Source organism: Setaria viridis, chromosome 6 (assembly GCF_005286985.2).
Source record: "Setaria viridis chromosome 6, Setaria_viridis_v4.0, whole genome shotgun sequence".
Taxonomy (NCBI): Eukaryota; Viridiplantae; Streptophyta; class Magnoliopsida; order Poales; family Poaceae; genus Setaria; species Setaria viridis.
This window is the reverse complement of record NC_048268.2, coordinates 1957621-1977455: the sequence shown is the minus strand read 5'-3', so window position 1 is coordinate 1977455 and position 19835 is coordinate 1957621. Positions and strand designations below refer to the sequence as shown.

General features: G+C 41.3%; 2 protein-coding genes across 3 annotated transcripts; both read right to left on the bottom strand.

Annotated features, from left to right (window-relative positions):
- Positions 1–1637: 1637 nt before the first annotated feature.
- LOC140223092 (uncharacterized) lies at positions 1638–2300 on the bottom strand. The gene has a single exon (XM_072294535.1). It carries the CDS (start codon positions 2298–2300, stop codon positions 1638–1640), a length of 663 nt encoding a protein of 220 aa, XP_072150636.1.
- A 3236-nt stretch (positions 2301–5536) lies between these two features.
- On the bottom strand, positions 5537–18570 carry LOC117860653 (uncharacterized). Of its 2 annotated transcripts, XM_034744021.2 has the most exons (18): positions 18084–18570; positions 17563–17674; positions 16984–17091; positions 16217–16398; positions 15383–15578; positions 13691–13948; positions 13306–13452; positions 11624–11732; positions 11029–11142; positions 10787–10956; positions 10117–10235; positions 8975–9050; positions 8818–8889; positions 7347–7473; positions 6973–7087; positions 6366–6556; positions 6163–6275; positions 5537–5975 (listed from the first exon to the last, which is right to left on the bottom strand). In XM_034744021.2, the coding sequence occupies exons 1-18, from the start codon at positions 18335–18337 to the stop codon at positions 5706–5708; spliced, it is 2733 nt and encodes a 910-aa protein (XP_034599912.1). In that variant the 5' UTR covers positions 18338–18570; the 3' UTR covers positions 5537–5705. The 2 variants fall into 2 exon arrangements, with proteins under 2 accessions (XP_034599912.1, XP_034599913.1); XM_034744022.2 differs by lacking the exons at positions 17563–17674; positions 18084–18570 and having other exon boundaries at positions 16904–17043.
- Between the last annotated feature and the right edge of the window lie 1265 nt (positions 18571–19835).

Genomic DNA, 19835 nt, shown 5'->3' with positions numbered 1-19835 from the left:
ATAAAATTCCTCCACTAAGCAAGCTATTCTGTCGTAAAATTCCATTTTATTTCCGTGTAACAGTTATGATACCTGCCTTTCCATGCCCATCAGCTTATCTCACGATTTTACTTTGGTACGTCGTTCATGTGGTTCTCACTGTTGAAGCAAATGGATCCAACCCCAACACACACCCGAGTTTTTGAATGGATCGCGTGGAGCAGAGCCAGGTTCGCTCCACGGACCACCCACACCTATCTTTAATTATCGCTTTTCTTATTTAGTCCAGTCTCTTCCTCCCAGACTTTGTTGTAGTTGATTTTGGGGATTCTAGGTTCTATATCTGCTAGAGAAAAAAAAAAGGTTAGCTACTAAGGAGTTGTAGGATCTAGGATACTGACCAGAGGGGAGTTGAATAAGCAATTTCAACTAAAATCACAACACTAAATAAATTTAATTAGGAAATTCTATTTCTACTTTTTCTAGAACTAGGTGAGGGTTTGCAACCTAGGGTGACAAGATACAATTCAATCTCTAGTAATGTAATTACTCAAAGTAAATTGCAATAAATGAAATTGAGTAAAGAAATAATTGAAGACAAGAGACGAATTTTTCCCGTGGTGTCGATGACTTGCCGGTCACCCCTAATCCCTGTTGAGGTGGATTCGATGTTCCAACCACTCCTCTACAAGACTCCGCTTGATTTTGAGCTCGCTTGAACCAAAGAACCTCTCCAAACCTCGATTTCACTAGAGTTGCTCTTCACCACTTCGGCGAGGTGAGCACAAAAATCTCTCACAAGAATAGCCGGGGCTCCTTCACAATCTTTTTGAAGGGCTCAACAACTCCACGGCCTCCAAGCCGTCTAGGAGGCGGCAACCTCCAAGAGTAACAAGCCAATGACGCTTACTTGAAGACTTCCTAGTGCCACAAAGCTCAAACTCTTGATGCAATGCACTAGGATGCTCTCAATCTCACAAGAATGCAACCTCTAAGCAAAGTGAGTGAGAGAGAGAGGAGGAAGAAGGCTCAAGTATGTCAAGAAAGCTTTCCAAAGTGCTAAGAGACCTCACCCACGGTAGGGTATGAGATATTTATAGAGCCATCAAGTACCAAAAGAAGGAAAACTAGTCATCTTGAGGAGGAGGAGGATAATATGGCTGATGTGGGTAAAACTGAGGAGGTGGCACAGGAGCTGGGTAAACTGAGTAGAAGTGATTGGTGAAGCCTGAGAAAGCGGAAGAGAAGGTGCCCAAATCATTCTCAATCCTCCATTGCCTGTCCACAAGCTGCTGGTGCTACTCAGAAGTAGTCAAGTCCCTGAATCTAGCATCCAAAGCGTGTGAAGACCTTCCTACATACTTTTCAATCTTTCCATCACAGGCTCATACATAGTAGAATGAATGTGCTGCCCAAAGCCTGAAAACTAGCATCCAGCTATCCCTGAAAGCTCTGCTGCATGGTCTGAAAACCAGTGGCCATTTGCTGTCCAAATACTTCAAACTGAATTGAACCCTTGCTGCATTTGCTGCCCAAAATTATGAAGATTTTCATTCATAGACTAAGGATCAAAGAAATCAGCTGGAGGTACCCATTGTGGTTCCACATGTGGTAGTGGAGGAGGCATAGCCAGTGCATCATTACTACCTACATTTGCATTACCGGGCACCCTGTTGATTATTTCCTCCATCATCGGGGAAGGGTGTCAAGTCCCTTCCAAGAAAGGCGGTGTCATTCAAGAATGGCCGAAAAATGGTATGCTTGCTATGACATGCACCTCTGAATCTCGTCTTCTCATGTATAAGTGACATAACATAGGGTGCAAATTGAATATTTGTCTCAATGTTGACCTTTTTGTCTGCCATTTGATCTATCATTAATGCTACCACATTGACCTTGTGACCAAACATGACATGATTGATGAAATTCCAATACTTGAATCTAACCCTGTCTTTGTTTCCACTCTTAGGCATAACAGTAGCTCTAGCAATTTTGTTGATAACTGCAGGATGATGCCTCCGTCCCGTTGTTTTTCCAAAAACACGAGTTATACCAATTCTAGCAGGTTCATAAAGTTGAATCGATTGATCATCACTTAAATTATCCTCCAACACAATATTGTAACTTTGCTCATTAGAAAGAAATGCATAATCTAACTTATTTGCAGCAGCAAATTCAGCAAAGGTAGCCTTATTCTTGCATTGACCAGTCATCCACTCAATGGTTTCTTCTTCCATTTTAATTTCAACAGTGGCATATAATTGTCTAACTATTGTGTCATTCCAATCACATCTATGCTCGAGAAAAGGACGAAGACCCATAGCCTAAAATCTTGCCACTAAGTCACACATGACAGGTTCATCACCCAAATATTCAAAATCTAAGGTTTGATGCTTATGGATTGTCTTAGTGAGCAAATGATCAAAGAATGCATCCTCTTGTAACTGAATATGAAAGAAGAGGTTATTTGTGTCATGAGCAAGATCATAAGCATATGGATTCCTTTCTCTTGAGTAGGCATCAACATTCCAATTTCTCCTAGGAGCGGTGTAGTTCACAATATCAATTTCCTCATCAGCTCCACCACTTTTTTCCATCTCCTCGTCACTATTCACCAGACAAAGCCATCAGTACCTTAGGAGTTAATTAACTACATGAGTAACTATTCATCAAACATCTTCACATCCGGGAGGAGGAGGAGCGGAGAAGTACAAAGCAACATCTTCATGCAAAATAAGACAGGTCAGTTGACAAGTACATTCAAAAGAAGTACTCATGGGGCTAGGGTCACGGGTACTTACAGGCTTTGGCGGGTGTGATGCGCTAAATTCCTGCACAATAGTGGGGATCCCGCCCATGTTCTTGAACATTTGCTTGAGTCTAACCATGATTTCATCCGTGCTAATTTCATTAGGAGAGAATCTGGATGGATCATTAAGGCCGGTGTACTCATAGCCTAAATGACAGCGCTGCTGCAACGGACGAATCCGTCGCTTCATAAAGCTGAATGCGACGCCAAGACCAGTCAGACCTTGCTCCTTCAGATATGCTATCTACTTCACTAGCTCGGGTACTCACAGGCAATCGCCATGCTTTGGCTCATCAAGCCACCGATTGTTCCAAGAGGGACGGTGTCCTGTCAGCTTGGGGAGTTTCGAATAATGGTTGCTAATGTAGCACCATTTTTCTTTCCATCAGGCATTGGAGTCTATCAATTCATAGCACAAATATTGGCTGCTCACTGTCTCTCGCATCTGGATCCCGGCACCTCCAACCAAGAGGGTATGATCTTTTGAGGGTTGTGGCTTCACACAGAAAGACTTCCGGAATAATTGAAAGTGAGGCCTGATCCCAAGAAAAGCTTTGGAAAAATGGATGAAAATAGTAGTATGGAGGATCCCATTGGGGTTCAGATGAACCAACTCCAATTTATAGAAACCTAGCAAGCCCCGAAAGAAATCTGAAGTTGGCAATGCGAGACCCTGCTCAATGAAGTGGGCAAATATTACCGTCTTATTGGGATAAGTCTCCAACGGGCGGCTCCCAGCCGGCCCCAGGCGGGCCACAACAGGCCTCTCCCGCCCCTCATGGGGCCACGGGCGGCTTCCTGGCAGACCTACGCGAGATTCATCACACCTACTCGCGTCGGGGCCCGCTGCCACTGTTGCGGGACGTGCAGCCGCACCCATGGCTTGTGGTGTTGTGCCGGTTCCTCCTATGGTCAACCAACACTAGATGACCACACGTGTGAAGCGTGAGTTCCGTCTTCCAGCTCTCAACCATGCCGCGCCCCTGTCACCTGTCCCCAAGACCTTCCATAGTGCTCTCGCCGATCTAAATTGGCGGGCTGCTATGGAGGAGAAACATGCTGCTCTCTTGCAGAACCACACGTGGGATCTGGTCCCACTCCCGCCTTGAGCCAACGTGGTCTCTGACAAATGGATCTATAAGCACAAGTTCCTATCAGATGGTTCGCTGGAGTTTTACAAGGCTCGATGGGTCCTTCGTGGCTTCACATAGCGTCCTGGTGTTGATTTTGATGAAACATTCAGTCCTGTGGTCAAGCCCGCAACCGTTCGCACTGTGCTATCCTTGGCCCTTTCTCGTGGATGGTCCATTCATCAGCTCGATGTGAAGAATGTCTTTCTTCATGGGACCTTGTCTGAGACGGTTTACTGCGCCCAGCTTGCTGCTTTTGAGGATCCTGCTCATCTGGACTTCATCTGTCACCTGAACAAATCCCTATATGGTCTGAAGCAGGCTTCCCGTGCTTGGTACAGTCGGTTTGCTACTTATTTACTCACTCTGGGGTTTGTTGAAGCCAAGTCGGACACCTCTCTGTGTTGTCTATCGATGTGACTCCGACATCATCTACTTGCTGCTATATGTTGATGACATTATGCTCACAGCCTCCTCACCAAATCTTCTTAGGCGCACCATTCAGGCTTTATAACAAGAATTCTCCATGAAGGATCTTGGCGAGCTGCATCACTTCCTGGGGATGCACGTGTAGCGCTGTGGCTCTGGCTTGTTTCTCTCACAGCGGCAGTACATGTTGGATATCCTGGATCGTGCTGCTATGGCTGACTGCAAGCCGTGCTCCACCCTGGTCGACACCAACCCCAAACTTGCAGCAGATGGTCCGCTGGTCAAGGATGCTTCGTATTTTTGCAGTCTTGCTGGCGCTTTTCAGTATCTGACGTTCACCAGGCCGAACATCGCCTACACAGTTCAGCAGGTTTGCCTACACATGCATGACTCGCACGAGCCACATCTCATTACTTTGAAGAGGATCCTTCTCTACATCAGGGGTACCTTGCACTTGGGATTGGTCCTACGCCCGTCTACACAGAGTGAATACTGATTGGACTGGTTGCTGTGATACATGCAAGTCCACCTCAGGCTACACGGTGTTCCTCGGTGACAACTTGATCTCCTGGTCGTCAAAGCGGCAGAACACGGTCTCCAGGTCCAGTGCTAAAGCCGAGTACCGTGCCGTGGCCAACGGCATCGCTAAAGCTACCTGGCTGCGCCAGCTCCTTATGAAACTTCACGCACCTCCTCGGCGCGCCTCATTGGTCTACTGCGACAACATCAGCGCCATCTATATGTTGTCCAACCCTGTCCAGCATCAGCGCACCAAAGCATATCGAGATTGATCTCCATTTTGTTCAGGAGCGCGTCACTGTTGGTGATGTTCGTGTTATGCACGTTCCGACATCTTCGCAATATGCTGCTATCTTCATCAAGGGGGCCCCCTCTACTCTCTTCACAGAGTTCAGGTCCAAGCCTGAACGTCTGCAGCACTGACAATCAAACTGCAGGGGGTGTTAGACTACGTGTTTAGGGTGTGTTAAGGCCGACCCTATGGGCTGTTAGGCAGGGCGCTGCATGGGCCTCCCAGCCATGCGCCTCCCTCCCTGGATAGACTGATATGCCTAGGTATTTATTTAGATTAGGTAAGGATCTCCGTTGATTGGGTGCTTCTATAAATCCTAGGACTACCCTTGCCTATATAATCTGTACATATGCTTTGCACTATTATCCCAAGCCAACATTGAGCCAAAATGAATAGTAATTTGAGACAAAGGGAGTATTCATTGACAACACTAATATACATATACAAGTATTCTAGCTGTATAGACAGGTTGATTCTAAATTACTGAGGCTGCAAGTAGGGTTCTGTATTTGCTAATTCCGATCCCGACAACACTAGACACAAGCTTCTAAACAGTGCAGTACGTTTTCAGAATCTGCCTAGCAAGATCTGTCGCACCGCTTTTCTTGTAGATTAGATGCAAGTTGAAGGCAGCCTCTCTTCGTACGTCACAGTACCCTGGCCTCAGATCCTCCTGTGCGCATGAACCAGCCTCGTATGGAAGCTTGGGAATAGGATGATCTTCCTCCTCAACCGCTAAAGCCTTCTCGTAGTAAACAGCTGCCAAGGTATTCAGGCCAATGTGGTGGTATGCCCGAGCGATGTTGTACAAGGCTTCCTGCAAGGCCAAAACATATCCTGGCTGTGTAACTCAACAGGTTGCTGGCATGCCGCAATGAAACCAGAAATGTTTGAAGTCGATACATTATATCATATGAAAGCAATAAATCCTAATCCGGCCAGGGACTCAAGTTAAGAGCATTACACCACAAGCATGAAAATATAAAAAAAAACTAGTACCAAACCTGACTTTCCCCACAAAGGCGCAGGTATCTATATAGGAATGCAAAAGCTTGGACGATGCACTGGTTCTTATTCTGAAGCCTGAAGCCAAGAGCTAAACTAATCAGGGCAGTGCCTGCAAAGGTTGGACAACAACATGATTGATATCTCATGTACTGAAGCAAATCGATACTATATATCATGACTATGGTGACTGGTGACATACCTACACAGAGATTAATAAGAGGGTTTTCTGGGTCCAACTTATAAGCTTCCAGGTAATCCCGGGCAGCTGACTGATGCTGACTTATAGCAGTGAATCGATGCCCGGATATGATTATAGGGGGAACACAGTCAGGCTTTTCTTCTCTTGTCCGAAGAATATATTTGAAATGATGTGGAAACCTGTCCTCTATTCTGCAAAGCAAAATAAAATATAAATTTCAAACATCTGATAATTTTTATTCAGTTTTCAGTCCCAGAGCTAGAAATATATGAAAATGTACAACATGATTGATATCTCAGAAAGACTGGGATAGCAGTGACAGGTCCATTATCAGCACTCTAAAAAGACTATCCAAAACAGTTGAAAGTAATCTCCTGGCACATTAGGATCCTGCAGAATTAGTGAGCAAGCTTTATACCGAACATGTACATTGCTATAAGAGTGAAAATATTATTACATCAGCTAAGCTGTTTTTAACATATAGCCATAAATGCGTCATCACTAGTATAAAACACAAAAAAAGAATAATGTGTTGAAAGTTAATCATAGCCATGTGATAAACAGAAAAATGAAACTAACTACATTATATGGAATTCTAACTACTCACCTTGATATCACTTTGTAGTAGGAATTCCAAGCAGAGAGAGAATATGGGTGCTGCTGAACAACATATCGAACATACTTGAAGCCATGACTGGGATCTGGAGCCCTATAAGCTATTTCTGCAAAATTAAAAGATTGGTTATTTTCAAATTAAAAATACTGGTTGTGTTTACTCCCTTTTTCTATTTAACGATTTTTTTAGTTTCAGTCTTTAAGATGTAAACAATATTGCTATAACCTCGATAACAGAGTGAGCAAGTCTAAAGATCCTTTCCTAGAAATTGTAGAATATCTGGTCTAAGTTGAAAGCACAAGATGATATTCCTTAGTGACCCAATTTATGATGGTGCATGCTATAGTATGCTGAATAGATCTTACGAGCACCCAAGGATCTGAGCTCCTCTTTGTTGTCATTGGTGAGCACATCATTTCCAAGTTTCAGAGTGCGGTTGATAATCTGCAGTGCATCCCAATATCGCTGAAGCAAAGCTAATGTTCGACAAAGCTACAAAAAGCCAGAAAAGGTGAACTTAATAGTCAGTATAAGATTAAAAAGGAGCAGCAAAAGAAGAAAAGTGACTTTACCCAAATATTATCAAAGTAGATGTCACAAAAAAGGTGAACAGAATAAAAACAAGGGACTAAGACAAAAGTATATGCACCTAATCCATATGTAACCATTCAGTATCAATATTATCAGTATCAATCATGTATATGTATGGTTATTGATCAATTTTTTATGAGTATGGAAAACAATATGCAGCAGCCAAATAACACATGTTCTGCCCATTGCTAATTAAGATTAGCATTGTAACATCCCAGCCTTCTAGACAACCAGGACGATGCTTACATGGTAAAGTTCAAATCCCATGAGTTGCAATTAATACCCACATGAAATAATGCTAGAGAGTGAATTCTAAGGTTCTTAACAAAGCTAGAAAAAGATTGTACATATTTTTTTTTCTCAGAGACACAGGAGAGCTGCATGTCATTATATTAAGAAAAGCCTGTACATATTTCTATCTTGGAAAAACTAATGACAAACTGTTAAGTAAAAGATATATTTTTGTTTAATTAAAAAATCCAATACAAGGCTACTTTAAAATGTTACAACAATTAAGAATCAACTATACTTACAAATGAAAAGGTAATAAAAAAAAGTGTACTTCAAACTGTTCTTTTCCTTTCTTTTGTGATTACAAGGATCGCACACATGTAAGCCACACTCACACAAACACAAGTACGCTTCCTATCACATGATTACAAATAAATCGTTGAAAGCACTCCATGTGTGTAAACGTAGGCAACATGATTTGAAGGTTTGAACCTTGGTGGGTGGAGTCGTACCGTCACACCTCCACCACACTAAGAGTTGGTTCCTTGTTCTTCAGCTATTCTCAACTTCATGTGCTAATAAGGATTTATTAGCTTACTGTTGACAACTTTATGCACTAAAATTATTCTTGCATACTATTCTCTTTCTTCACACGAGAACCCTTCGCGTATGAAATTGTCAACAATAAGCAAATACATACTTATTAGCATATGAAGATGCAGGAGATGTTGATTTGTTAATAAGATTGTTTTAAGTCATGAAGAAACATTCCTACACCACCACTCCAGACCTCTATTTATGGGCATTCAGGTAACCCATAGATGAATGTTTCTGGACATAAAATATGCAAAGGTTTAAGGGCAGTAAACAAACTACCAAACTTGTTTAGTAACCTCTGGTGCAAGTTACTCAAAATTTTATGTTTATTGACAAATGTACTGTACTAGAGGCAATTGTAAAGATGAAACCTGAAGGGAGAAAAGAGAAAAATAAGAGAATTGGGTAGATACAAACATTTAACACAAGTTGATGATGCTCCATATTTGTCAACAGATCAGGAACAGGAGGAACTTGCTTTGTTCTTCGCTACAAACATCGAACAAGAAAGGAATTTAGTTCTTTATGAAGGAGGAAACTACTTAAAATTAGAAACACTAGCAAAAACTAATACCAAATCATTAGGTTTTAATTCCTCATTTGAAGCTGCTCTTTTCTCTATAAGTTTCTTCGCTCTGTTTGCCTTTTGTCTATTGAAATTAAATAACATATCAGTATCTTCAAAGAAAAAAGTGAAACAAATAATCAAGAAAGTTAATAATCAGAGATAGAATGGAGTCAACTATAAATTATAATATTGAAAGAAAATAGGACTGTCAAATATAGCACATAAACTATGCAATGACAGAATAAGGAACAAGTGCAACACATCTGATCACATGCATGGAAGAAAACAGAAATATCATCACATGTAGCTGTTAGAGCCAGATATAAAGAACATTACATGCATCAATAGATATTTAATAGCAGAAGGCTGCTTGTGCTTGATTATCATTAAATAATGTCCCTGGGAACATATAATCAATTGCCGCGCTATGCACAGGTGCATTATGCTACAAGAGTCCATGTCAAGTGAAATTCAAATATACATGGCCCCAATTTTGTGTTTTCCATGCATGCTTAGTGCAAGGATATACCCCAGTCCTGCTTTTATCTTGTCAGGTTAGAAATTTGAATTGATTATAGGAGTATAAAAATCAAAATTATAAATTCAAATTTTAATTTGGCATTTTGGATTTGAAACTCCTAGTTTTTTATGCTATCATTCCTAGTTCATATTCTTCCTGCAAATTTGAGACAAGCGCATGACACATGGTTCTTGTATATCAGACGAAAATCATGATGTACCATTAACTAATGTAAAATCTCATGATCCACTCTCATACCATGGAGAGCCAAAAGATCAGCAAAGTGTGGATAGAATAGTTGATGATGAAGTGCTCATCTTTTCCTGGTAGTTTGTACTCTATAATACACATACATTTTTCTTATATTCATCATTTACGCAAACATGTCATTATTGTTTTTGAAAGTTATGGAAACAGCGAATCATGCACTTCTCACAAATTTCACAACAGCAGATTAGATAGCTAGGTGAAAACCTGAAGTACACAAGTCTGGGCAAAGCCAGGCAAACAAATGCAATTTGTCAGGTCCTAGGAACCATGCTACAAATAATCAGTATTACATATGCTTGCAGAAAATTAGTGTTATCACTAAAAATTGGAAATGGCCATGAACAAATGGTGTACTTACAACTCCCCAGGTGACGCTATTGGCCTTAATCCTTGAAATATACTATCTGGACGTGGTTCCCCCAATACTTTAACTCTTTCATGCAGAACAGTATTTGGAAGCTTTCTCATTGGCTTGATCTGATTGGACACAGTTAAAATTAGCTATATGTTATGGAAAGCGCATAGTAAATTTCCAACTCAACAGCAATACATATTTTCAAGAGTCTGTGTCACATATCTATATATATTGTATGGTGCTAGTGTTTCAGTAACAAATATATATTGTATAATATCTATTATACAAAGTTCCCATGCTCACTTCAGTTGTGTGGCATTCAACAAACACAGTTTAAGAGCTTCAAACTTCACAACGATATGTGCAGACACTAAAGCAGTTCGATCAATTCATTCATGGCCTTCGATATGATAGTGATTTTTGTTAAGAATATCGAGATCATGATGAGCTGATGTCTGCAACCGTTTGAAGAAAAATGTTGCTGCAGCATTTATTAGCATAGAACACAATCATGGCATGGAGGAAAATGATATGGAAAGCAAATCTCCATTTAAATGGAAGATAGTTAAAAGGGGAGGTATAAAAACAGTAGACATGAAACAAATAGCAGACATCATATGCACAGCTTTATCAAGCAACACATGAACATCACATACAGAAAAGATCAATGTACCTTTCGATTAGCATACTCAACATTCAATGTTTCTAGAATAGGATGAAAAATTGTATCCACAAAGTCTTCCAGGTTCCCTTTATTGTAATAAATGTTTGCTAGCTTCATCTTTACTTTTCCATCACACCACCAAGGTTTATGTTGGTCTGGAGTATTAGCAGAATGCAACTCTGCAAAATTCATATAAAAACACTGAAAAAGGCGGCAATTAGTTGCATAAAATTGCTCAGTAAGTACTATACCTTGATTTTTGGGAGGAGAAAGCAAAGTGACAGCTTCATCAGTCTTGCCCTCATCAATAAGAAGGGAGGATAAGGTCAATCGTATATCGATATTGTCCTTCATGCTTTGTAAGGCTAAGAGGACAAAAAAAAGGAGGAAGACAATTTGTCAATAATGACAGTAGAGAAGAACTCAAGCACAGAACCAGGCTATTTTTGGTCTTGAGGTATCCACTTCAAAAGAAACTATTGCATGTCAGAACCAGGCATTGAATATATAAAGCGCAAAAGCAAGGACTCTTTAGAAAGGTTCGTCAATGATGAAATTAAAGGTAGTCTAGACTGACCTTAAACATCTAAATTCTAATAATAAGTACATAAGAAGCACAATCAATTATCATAGAATAAAATAAATTAAGGGCCAGGACATAAGCTCCTCATCATTTTAGGTAACCACAAAAGTAAAGACCCTTTCTTAAAGTTATCTAAAATTAAGGGAACCCAGTAGTAGACCAGTACTCAGAGGAATTATGGTGCAATTTGCACTTACAATAAACCTTATCGAGTCTACATGTAAGTGTCAAGCAGAGAAGTGCTTCCTGAAGGTAATGAATACCTTTATAAAAATAAGGAATTGCATTTCTTTTGTCCCCTAAGACCATGTAGCACTGAGCGACTTTGACATATGAATTACCCATTTCTTTGTGATCCACATATAAACTACCCTGAAACAAGGAGTATATCAGAAAAAAAACCGCAGAGAAGATTAAGAAAGTGAAACTAACAAGTAGCTGTACCATAAAAAAATCAAGAGACCAACTTAGAAACTTGAATCACATTACCAAACAATTATTCCAGAAATCCTATAAACTTCTAAGCTCTTCAGGAGTCAACAAATTTGGCCACATGTCTTGCATAGCCAAGATCCATTAAAAGGTGATCTACAGACCTCAATCCATGTATTAATATGCACGAAAAAAAATGCATGTTGCTCAGTCTTTGGCTCTCTGGAAATGCTCCAACCAGTAAGGTTATAAAGTACAAGAGTAAAATGCACCGCCGGTCCTTCAACTTGGCAGCGAGTGCCATCTAGGTCCCCAAACTTCTAAAATGCACATATGGATCCCTGAACTTGCTAATGGGCTCACGTGGGGTCCAAATCACTCTACACGAGTTAAATCACTTACGTGGCATGCTGATTGTACCATTGACGTGGACCGACATATGGGCCCCGCATGTCAACTCCATCTTCTCCCCACTTTCTCTCCCAGGTCATCCCCTTCGTCGGTCACCGTCCTTCTCAATCCCATCCCCCGTCGCCACCCCCGTCCCCTCCCCTCCCCTTCCTCTTCGCTCCGCTCTCCCAAACCCTAGCCGCCCAATCCCGGCCCCCCAAGCCGCTGCATAGGACCAGGGGGCAGTGGTGCTGGTTGCCGGAGATGCTGTTGGTGAGAGAGGGGAGAAAGGTGAGGCATAGAGGGGGAGAAGATGGAGCTGATACGTGGGGTCCATATGTCAGTCCACGTCAGCGCACAATCAGCATGCCACGAAAGCAGTTTAACTCGGTTAGTGGTGGTCCTCACGTGAACCGATTAGCATGTTCAAGGATCCAGATGTGTATTTTAGGAGTTCAGGGACCTAGATGACACTCATTGCCAAGTTCAAGGACCGGCGGTGCATTTTACTCGAAGTACAACGCTGTCGTGCAATGAGTAGCATATGCCTGAGCAAACAAAGCCACATGTTTGGACTCCGGATCATGTGTATCTATTGAGGCTTCTATGGGGCATGTACATTCCAATCAAATTTGGGACACTTATCTTGCCAATTAGAATTAGGATATCTAGATGATGCTATAAAGGCAAGCTCTCAAACACAGTAATTTATATTTCATGGCATTTGTGTTCAGAATCTAGCAAATTTTTCTGTATCAACTATAAAGGACTAAAAGACTTTAAGTTTACAATCTCCGCCTATGATTTGTTCATGCCAAAGCAATTCATAGGTGACTCAAATTTTACTCTCCATCTCCCTCTTTCAAGAAAATTCTGAATAAAACACCAATTGTCCACTGCACTTGTCTTCAACTATCTTTCCAATGATTCAGGATCTATTGCTCTCTCAAGGATTTACTAGCATTAAAAGGTCTAGTTCAAAACGCATTGTGCTAGGTCTTCAGTAAAAGAAAGACATGATACTTGAATTGGAAAATAAAGATATTGCAGCCAAGATCTTAGTCCCAAAATCAACTTTTCAATACATATTGGGGAGATGAAAAGAAGCAAATCAACTACTCACCGCATTATGATTAGCAACATCTCCAATCATCAGGTAAAACTTTACTGCATACTCATATAGTCCCATGGTTTCTAAATTGGTTGCGAGCTCCTTGATCACATCAGTGTTATCTTTTGATGGCTCCAAATGCACATCACGAAGGAAAATCTGCACAGAGATAATGCCACATGAGGAACTAAGTAATAAGATTAGTGCTATTTTGAAGTGAGTGTTGAAAAGCAGTGACTTAATGCAAGCCAAGTTAATCCTACAGAATCATATTTACAACTCTTTATTCAGTACATATTTGGGAATTCTAACTTTACTAGAGAGCAGATGAAGGAATTCGATCAGACAAGGATGGATTGTGTCAAGTGATATACAACAGAACCATTCTGGAACAAACCTCAGCATGTTTCATGTCTCCAAGATAGGCATGGCAGATTACTTCCTTCGCCAGCAATTGTATTGGTAATTTCTGTTGAGATCGCAACTGTAGGCGTGCCTTCTCAATCTGCTTTAATGCTTCACTAAGAGCATTATTTCTCAGATAAAGGGATATCAACAAATCTAGAACACTCCAGTCAATGTTGGTAGTTTGAGTACTAACATAGTCTTCCAACAAATTAATAGCTTTGTCAATTTGACCACACTCTCTGTACATCTGAAAGAAAGGCAAGAATCAACAAGTGGCCCAAAATTAACTTGGTAGGATGACACAAAATACTACACAGGAAACAAAAAGTGCACGAGTCCAGGGTTTGCAAAACAAAGCCACACTTAATTTGGATCCAGGTCAGTTCATGTTTTCAGCGAGATTATGTTCAAAAGAAAAGTAGCAGTTTTCTTGATGCATTTTGAACTTCAAAGTTATCAGAATCAAGAGAAAAGAAGAATGCGAATCAAGCAGTGAGCTATAACACACGCATTCCATGGAAATTTAGGGACAAACTGGTCTGTGGTTGGAATATCAAAGGAAAATTCTGGCTTACAGACAACTCCCCAGTAGTGTTCTCAATCCTACAGGAATTCATGCATTAAAAAAATTGGAATTGCCGTGCTCAAGAGCTACGGCAGATAAGAGAACTTGAGCAAAGGTGAATGAATTAGCAAATTGGCAATGAAAAAATTGTAATGCACCTTTTAAGAAAACTTGGACCAAGAATCAATAAGCTAGTACTTCTTTTAACATGTTACTCTTGCAACATATGCCTAGATTGGTACAATGTGCTGGCTACCGATGTGTGCTACATTAAACAAGGTGCGCTGTTTGGATGTTTAGTAACTTTTTACCCTGGAAAAGCAAGACTACCTATGCCTTATTTGGGTTAGTGGTTTCCATTCCACTACCAAGAAAAATAGTAAAAGTAAAAAAAAAAACTTCAACTGAAACTCAGGGCCGAGCATGCTTGCGGCCCAGAAACCTGACGCTCGGCCTACATGATGCATGGCCCCCGTCGCCATGATGGGACATGGAGGACACAGCACATCAAATTAGGAGTAGCAACAACGGGCTTCCAATATAATCGAAGTTTTCACATTTCAAATTTCACAGAGAAGTAATGATCAAAACTAATCTACGCATCGAACCAAGATCCCCAACAAATCAACTCGGATTCAGCACAATTGCATCATGCACAGAAATATCAGAGCAGAGCATCGAATCGGAGCTCAAAACTGAAGAATTTCATACCAGAGCTCAAACTGGAGTCCGAAATCAGATCAAAGCATCCGACTTAAATCAGAGCAAAAGACTGGAGCTCAGAAGTAAAGAAATTCAGGTGGAGGGGGAGGGGGGTTGCGCAGGAGGCGCCAGTGTGTTCTTGCTCGCCGGTTGTGGTCTTCTGGAGGAGGCGCGAGGGCAGTGGTGTGTGACAGGTAGCTGCTATGGAAAATAGATAAGGAGAGGCAGGTGCGCTGGCAGCACCGGTGGACTTTCCATGGAACAAGGCGACACAACTAAGTGAGGGGTCAAGCGGCTGAGCATGACATTCATTAGAGAAAAAGAATTGTTGCCCCAAACCACTCTTCTACGTGGGCCCTAACATTACAGTTAGTCTCAAGTAATAGTCACAACAAACAGTTAATTGCAACATACCTGCGCAGCTACTTTACGAACAGCAACATTGGCAGGATAAATTCTAACTATCTGCTCATATATCTCTGCAGCTTTCTGATAGTCACGAAGGTTGCGATACATATCACCGCAAAGATACTTCAGATCTACATCTTCTGGATCTGCTCTCATTGCTTTTAAAATGCAGTGTCTTGCCAGAGAGGCATCTTCTTTTTTCCTGTATCAAAGTAGTCTGTGAGATCACTATCTTTATTTATTTTAACTTATTTTATTTTTAACTATCTCCAGGGAAAACGAACTAACCATGTCAAACTATCAGCACTCTGTGAAATTTACATCACTTGCAAATATGACAATATACATCTAATGCAGAAGTAGAATGCATGTTGCACTATATCAAAGAAAAACCTGAGGGTGTGAAAGCATATTATTCTGTTAAACATCGACAATCAAATCTGAAAATGAAATTTAAAAACAATAAATGCCTGAAGACTAGTACAATATATACTACTATAGATTGATCACAAGAAAACCAAAAAGCTATGTGTCTTCCCATCACTACAAATCTAGGGATAGGGATAGGGATACTGATGCTTGTTGCTTACTTAACAAGCATCATGCTGATAAGGAAAGGTCATATTGCAATAAAAATCTAAACATAAGCAAATATTTATAAAATCATAGTTTCGATGCATTCAACAAATATATAAAGAATGATCAAATATCATCTCAATTAAGCTATACAAGATTTTTTGCTCAGAAAATTATGACGTAAAATTCAATAACAAAATGAATATTTTGTTTTATATTCACAGAAAAAAGGTCAAAAGAAAAAACAGTATGAAGTAAACTCACTTGGCCAAGGGAATGAGTTTCTTCCACAGCGATGCATCCTTTGGGGAGACATATGCAGCAAGCATCAAGAAGTTTATGGCTTTATCTAGTTCACCAGTCTCACTATAAATGCTACCAAGTAGATAATATGAATCTGGCAAATTTGGTGCAATTCGCACAATCTCATGCAGTATAGGAATTGCCTGCAATAAAGGACACCAACACAAGACAATGCGATTGTCAGACAAATTCAAACATCACAGATAGACTGCTCAAAGACTTTAGTTTCATGGAACCTCAAGCAAACAACTACTATAACTGATAACTGAAATTTGTAATTTTTAAATACAAGTTGACTTATTCAATAATCCAAAACTCTGTGGTAGCCATTTTGTACGGCTCAATTGGCATGCTAGTGAGGTGATTAAAAAAAGATTTACCTTCCTGTAGAACAACAGACAAGTCACTGCTTTTAATTAACCCCACAGGCTAAATTGTAAAGACACCATACCAGATGAGAATCCACTGGTAATCATCCTTTCTTAAAGAATCAAAATTAATACAACTCCTAGATGTGAGCTATGAGAAAAACTAGCTCGTGGTGAATATAACATAATATAATATATGACATAAAAAAATTTGGAAGTTGCTGTGCAGCTGGATGTACATAACAGGTTAAGGCAGTGTCAAATATCTGCTTTACTTAACTGAGATTAAACTGATGCATATCAACTTCCAGTTCATCAAAACTCGTTAAACTGAAAGTAGCCATGTTAGAAATCATAGACCTCGTTAAATTTTTCTTCAGCAAAAAGTAGAGTAGCATCACCCAACTTTTTAATAACTTCAGGGCTGCCCTTATTCTTTGTTCCTTTCTTTCTTCCCCTTTTCTTGCCCTGATGAAATGACAGAGAACAAGAAAAATTACCGATTTGTTAATGCTAACAAATATGATAGCTAAAAAACAAATCGTCTGCATTGGACACAACATATGATACATCAATTGCTGTTAATCCACATAATAACTGTTTTCCAGTGAAACAGCTAATATATCCTCAAATGAAGCTAGCAATGAAAGGGAATACACTTGATTCAACAGCATTCAGTTCTCAGAAATTTTCGAAGTATCGAAATGCTAATCTGGTGCGAGCCATGGGGGAAAACCCAAAAACGGAAGCACCAGTCACAAACCATAAATAATGCTTGTTTTCTCCATTGAACTCCCAACAGAACTTTGATCTAATAGCATGTACTTCATTTCTGTAAGATCTCTGAAAACTATACTTGTTTTCTCCATGCAGTCAGTACCACGAGGGGATATTTTAAGCAGAATTTGTGCAAAGAACTTTAGGAAAGGAGTGCCATACATCTTTGGACCTTCTTTTGCGCCGAAGACCAAAGCCTTCCATGAGTTGATCGAACATGGTTGCTGCTTCCGCTTCTGAAAGGTCATCCGGCCTTGGCCTCTTGGAACCCTCCCTGAAAGATGACCAAGGGTTCTCAAACATATCAAGTGCAAACACAGCTCCTTGTAACAGATTACATGATGGGTTTCACAGTGCAAGCAACAGAAAACAGTAAACAATTCACCGGAACCAAAAATAGCACTTATAAGTTCCAATGGCACCACAGGGTCAGAGCTCCACATATGAACTAACAGTTAGCAATCTACTACTCCACGAAACTAGTAAAGCATTGAGTGGTGTGGTGCGCACTACTCTGAATTCACCGTACACCGTGTGCATCTCTCGAAGCAAATTGCAGCAGATGCACATGAGCTGGAATCTAGATGGGACATGAGCAACTAGTTTGTGTTTACCAGCAGATTTAATTAACTAGACTGTCTCCCAATTCCCAATCGAAGCAACAAGGTGAGGAAATCTCGCACCTCTGGGGCTGTTCCTCGGCGAGAGCCTTGCGCTTGCGCTCCGCGAGCGCCTCGTAGTCGTGTGCTTGGGCACGCATCGCTCCGGCGCCGGTGCTGCGCCCCGCCATCTCCACGCACTGCATCGCCTCCTCGGCGTCATCGAACTCGAACCCGTCCTCCTCATCCTCCTCGAAATCCTCATCACCGTCGCGCCCGCCATCGCCCACCTCCGCGGCGGAGGCTCGCTGGACGCCGTCCTCCGTCACAGCCGACATCGCCGGTGGTGGCGGCGAAGCACGAGCAGGTGGGAGTATCAGCCGCAGGGGACAGTAACGGGGCGCCGCTGCTCCACGCAAAGCCCCGGCGCCCTCCTCCTCCTCCGCGCCCCCAGAGTAGAGGAAAAGAATGGGGCCGGCGCGCGCTGGGTCGGGATCGGCGCCGCGAGTGGGGGAGGGGAGGGGGGTGACGGCGGCCGGCGCGCGCGGGGGCAGCAAGGGGCTACGCGCGGGGAAGACGGCGCCGGCGCTCGTAGGGAGCCGGCCCACCCAGTTTGTTGGGTCTTTTTACGCAAATTAGTAAGGAAAAAAAAAGCCCGAAGGCCAGGGTAGTACTGGGCCTGCCTGCCGGATTACCCTATGGGCCCGCCCAAGGCGCCCATGGTCCATGGACGCTTGGTGGCCCGTATTGGCGCTTTTTCCTTCTTCCCTTTTTCCGTTTGGCGCTGGACTATGTCACCTACTCGCATGATTATATCCACACATGTTGCATAAGTGGAATGAATTTTCCTAGTATATGAATTCATGTTGGCTGTTTAACTTGTACTACTAGCTAGCTGGTACCATCTATCTATATGTTTGTTTGTTTTTTGACCAAAAAAGAAAATGTTAGGGAAGTTCAAGTTCCGTACGGTGCTATCTCCATGTCTTCCTAATGGTATCTAACTTTTCACAAGTTGGCACTTTCTTAAGAATGAGATGTTATGGAGATTAAAATTTAAGCTTGCATTGAGTTATTAGGTTTTCCTAGAATTTCCTCCTCGACTATTCACTGAAGTAGCTACTATTAACCTTGTAAGTTGTTAGTAGCTAGCAACTCAGTGAGAACATAGTATGTATTTACTCTTTCATGCAACGCCATCATGGCATGCATGTTTCCATTCGCCATTTGCCATATCCCATTTGTATCTACTACTTTCTTTATAGTAGTTATTATGTCATATCCAACACAACTGCCCTAAATCATCCTAAGCTGCTCATAAAACCAACCAGAAGTTTTTGGTTTGCACTGGGTTTTCACTTTCCACACATTGATGAAACTTTGACTCTGGAAAGAGTAATTCAGAAATGAAATGCAAATTTTAATTTTCTCTTATTTATACGCGTGCAAATACAGAAATACTGTACATAATATCATTATAAGTGTAACGGAGCACTTTCAGAATTCAGATAAAAGGACGGCCAGTTATTACATCATTCAAGCGCGTGATATCTGATAGAAATTGAAGTGGTAAAACATAATAAAACACATGACTACGGCATCAAAATAAAGCACTAATTGTACAAAGCACAGTCATACTGAACTTTGAGATTATAATCTCAGTCCAATTTCGCGCTGCTGGATCCGTCATTGCCTCCTTTCTCCGTATTGCTGCTTGTTGCCAGCTTCGCTTTCATCTGCGCAGATGAAAGATACGTACGTAGGAGTAGCTAGAATTTAGATCAATCACGTGAGCCATGCATGCCTGACAATTTGTGTTGGTTGCACTAACAGGTA

What these genes read in the sequence shown, in the direction of transcription:
- LOC140223092 (XM_072294535.1), bottom strand. Translation starts at nt 2,300, where the DNA reads ATGGGTCTTCGTCCTTTTCTCGAGCATAGATGTGATTGGAATGACACA.
- LOC117860653 (XM_034744021.2), bottom strand. Translation starts at nt 18,337, where the DNA reads ATGTCGGCTGTGACGGAGGACGGCGTCCAGCGAGCCTCCGCCGCGGAG. An exon ending in AAACTCATTCCCTTGGCCAA is followed by an intron (nt 15,579 to 16,216) that starts GTGAGTTTACTT and finishes ACTTTGATACAG; the next exon opens with GAAAAAAGAAGATGCCTCTC. An exon ending in TTCTCCTCCCAAAAATCAAG is followed by an intron (nt 10,957 to 11,028) that starts GTATAGTACTTA and finishes TGAATTTTGCAG; the next exon opens with AGTTGCATTCTGCTAATACT.